Genomic DNA, 1975 nt, shown 5'->3' with positions numbered 1-1975 from the left:
GGGGGGGGACTGGGGTGTGTTGGGGGGGGACTGGGGTGTGTTGGGGGGGGACTGGGGTGTGTTGGGGGGGGACTGGGGTGTGTTGGGGGGGGACTGGGGTGTGTTGGGGGGGACTGGGGTGTGGGGGGGGGCTGCTCTGTGTGTGCATGGGTTGGGGGACGGCGGCAGGGGCTTGCTGGAGTCCTGGGGTATGGGGAGGGTGCTTGGGGCAGCACTGAGCCCTCTGGGGGGTGTGAGAGGGGAGCCCCCTCCTCAGTAAGTGTCCCTTCACCCCCCCCCAGGGGCCTGCCCGACAGCAAGGGGAGCCTCCTGCGCTTCATCCAGGAGGTGCACGGCCACTACCTGCACCAGCGCCCGCTGCACACCCCCATCGTGGTGCACTGCAGGTGAGCGGCACCCGGGGGGGGGGGGGGTGGGCCGGGGCCAGGGGGGGGGGGGGTTCAGGGGGCTGTGGGGGTGCCCCCCCCAGGCCTGTCACAGCCTCTTGGTTTGCCTGACGGGGCCCAATCTCCCTCGCAGCTCCGGCGTGGGCCGCACCGGGGCCTTCTGCCTGCTGTACGCGGCCATGCAGGAGGTGGAGGCGGGCAACGGCATCCCCGACCCGGCCCAGCTGGTGAAGCGCCTGCGGCAGCAGCGCAAGCACATGCTCCAGGAGAAGGTAGCGGGGCGAGGGGGGAGGTGGTTGGGTGCCCCCCCCCCCCCCCGGGGTGCTGGGGGGGTGCTCACCCTGCTCTCACCCCTGCAGCTGCACCTCAAGTTCTGCTACGAGGCCGTCCTGCAGCACGCGGAGCAGGTCCTGCACCGCCACGGCGTGGGCACGCCGCCCGTCCCCAAGCCCCCCAACAGCACCTCCCCCAAGGTGGGTGCGGGGAGCGGGGGCAGGCTGCCTTCCTTGGGTGGGGGGGGGAACAAGGGCCAGCACCCCCCTGGGGCTCACAGGGCTCTCTCCTTGCAGCTCTACTTCCACCAGGACCCCCAGGACCTGGTGCTGGGGGGGGGACCTGTCCATCAGCTCCATCCAGGCCACCATCGCCAAGCTCAGCATCAAGCCTCCGGGGATAGGGGGGGAGATCGGGGGGGGGCTGGGGGCTGGACCCTGCCCCTGGGCCTGATCCTGCCGCCCTTGAGGCGCTGCCGGCGCTTCCCGATGGCGCGCTGGACGGCGTGATGGACGGCAGCGCCGCGCCGCTCCCTGAGCCAACTCCTCCGGCGCCGCCCGAGCCCCCTGCCGAGGCCGAGAGCAGCAACCACGTGGAGGAGACCCCCAAACCCCCCGCGGCCGAGCCCCCGCCGCCCCCGGCCTCCGCTCCCTCCTCCTCCTCGCTGGAGCTGCTGGCCTCCCTCACGCCCGAGGCCTTCACCCTGGACGCCTCGCTGAAGGGCAAGCAGCGGATGAACAAGCAGAACTTCCTCCAGGCACAGACGGGTGAGGGGCTACGGGGGCCCCGGCCCAGCGACGACCCCCTCAGCATGCTCGACCCGCTCTGGACACTCAACAAGAGCTGAGGGGGGGGCCTGCCCCCCCCCAGCCCCTGCACTACAGCCCCCAGCCCTCAGCTGCTGCCTCCCAGGGTGCTGGGCTGGCCCCCGGGGGGTTGAGGGGCGCAGGGGGGGGCCCTGCCTCCCCCCCCCCAGCTTTGTACAGGTGTACCGGCGCCGATCACCTTCTCTCACTCCCTTAGAACTGACTTTTTCAGCTCTTTGCTACTAAAATAAAGAGGTTGATCTGGCGCTGCGCTGGGCCCACGTGGCGGGGGGGGGTCCTTTGTCCCCAGAGCCTGGGGGGGGTGAGGGAGGGCAGGGGAGGGCACCATCAGCACAGCCCCAGGGGGTTAGTTCCGTTTAATGGAGGGGTCTTTGTACACGTTATAAAACACGATCCGGTACAAAAATGCTGCCGCTGTACAGCACGGAGCGTACAGCAGGGCTAAGGCCACCCGAGGCACGGTGAGGGCACGGGGGGGGGGGGGGGGGG

General features: G+C 70.9%; 1 protein-coding gene across 1 annotated transcript in view; it reads left to right on the top strand.

Moving 5' to 3' along the window:
* Positions 1-1731, top strand: part of PTPN23 (protein tyrosine phosphatase non-receptor type 23) — a 12258-nt gene extending 10527 nt beyond the window's left edge. The window contains 6 exon segments of the mRNA XM_035319674.1: positions 282-386; positions 520-658; positions 746-859; positions 956-991; positions 993-1085; positions 1087-1731. Of these exon segments, the coding sequence (XP_035175565.1) occupies positions 282-386; positions 520-658; positions 746-859; positions 956-991; positions 993-1085; positions 1087-1506 (907 nt within the window). The 3' untranslated portion in view covers positions 1507-1731.
* The last annotated feature ends 244 nt before the right edge of the window (positions 1732-1975 follow it).

The sequence above is a fragment of the Oxyura jamaicensis genome, chromosome 2 (assembly GCF_011077185.1).
Source record: "Oxyura jamaicensis isolate SHBP4307 breed ruddy duck chromosome 2, BPBGC_Ojam_1.0, whole genome shotgun sequence".
NCBI lineage: Eukaryota > Metazoa > Chordata > Aves > Anseriformes > Anatidae > Oxyura > Oxyura jamaicensis.
The sequence above is the reverse complement of the archived record's forward strand: the minus strand, read 5'-3'. Positions and strand labels throughout refer to the sequence as shown.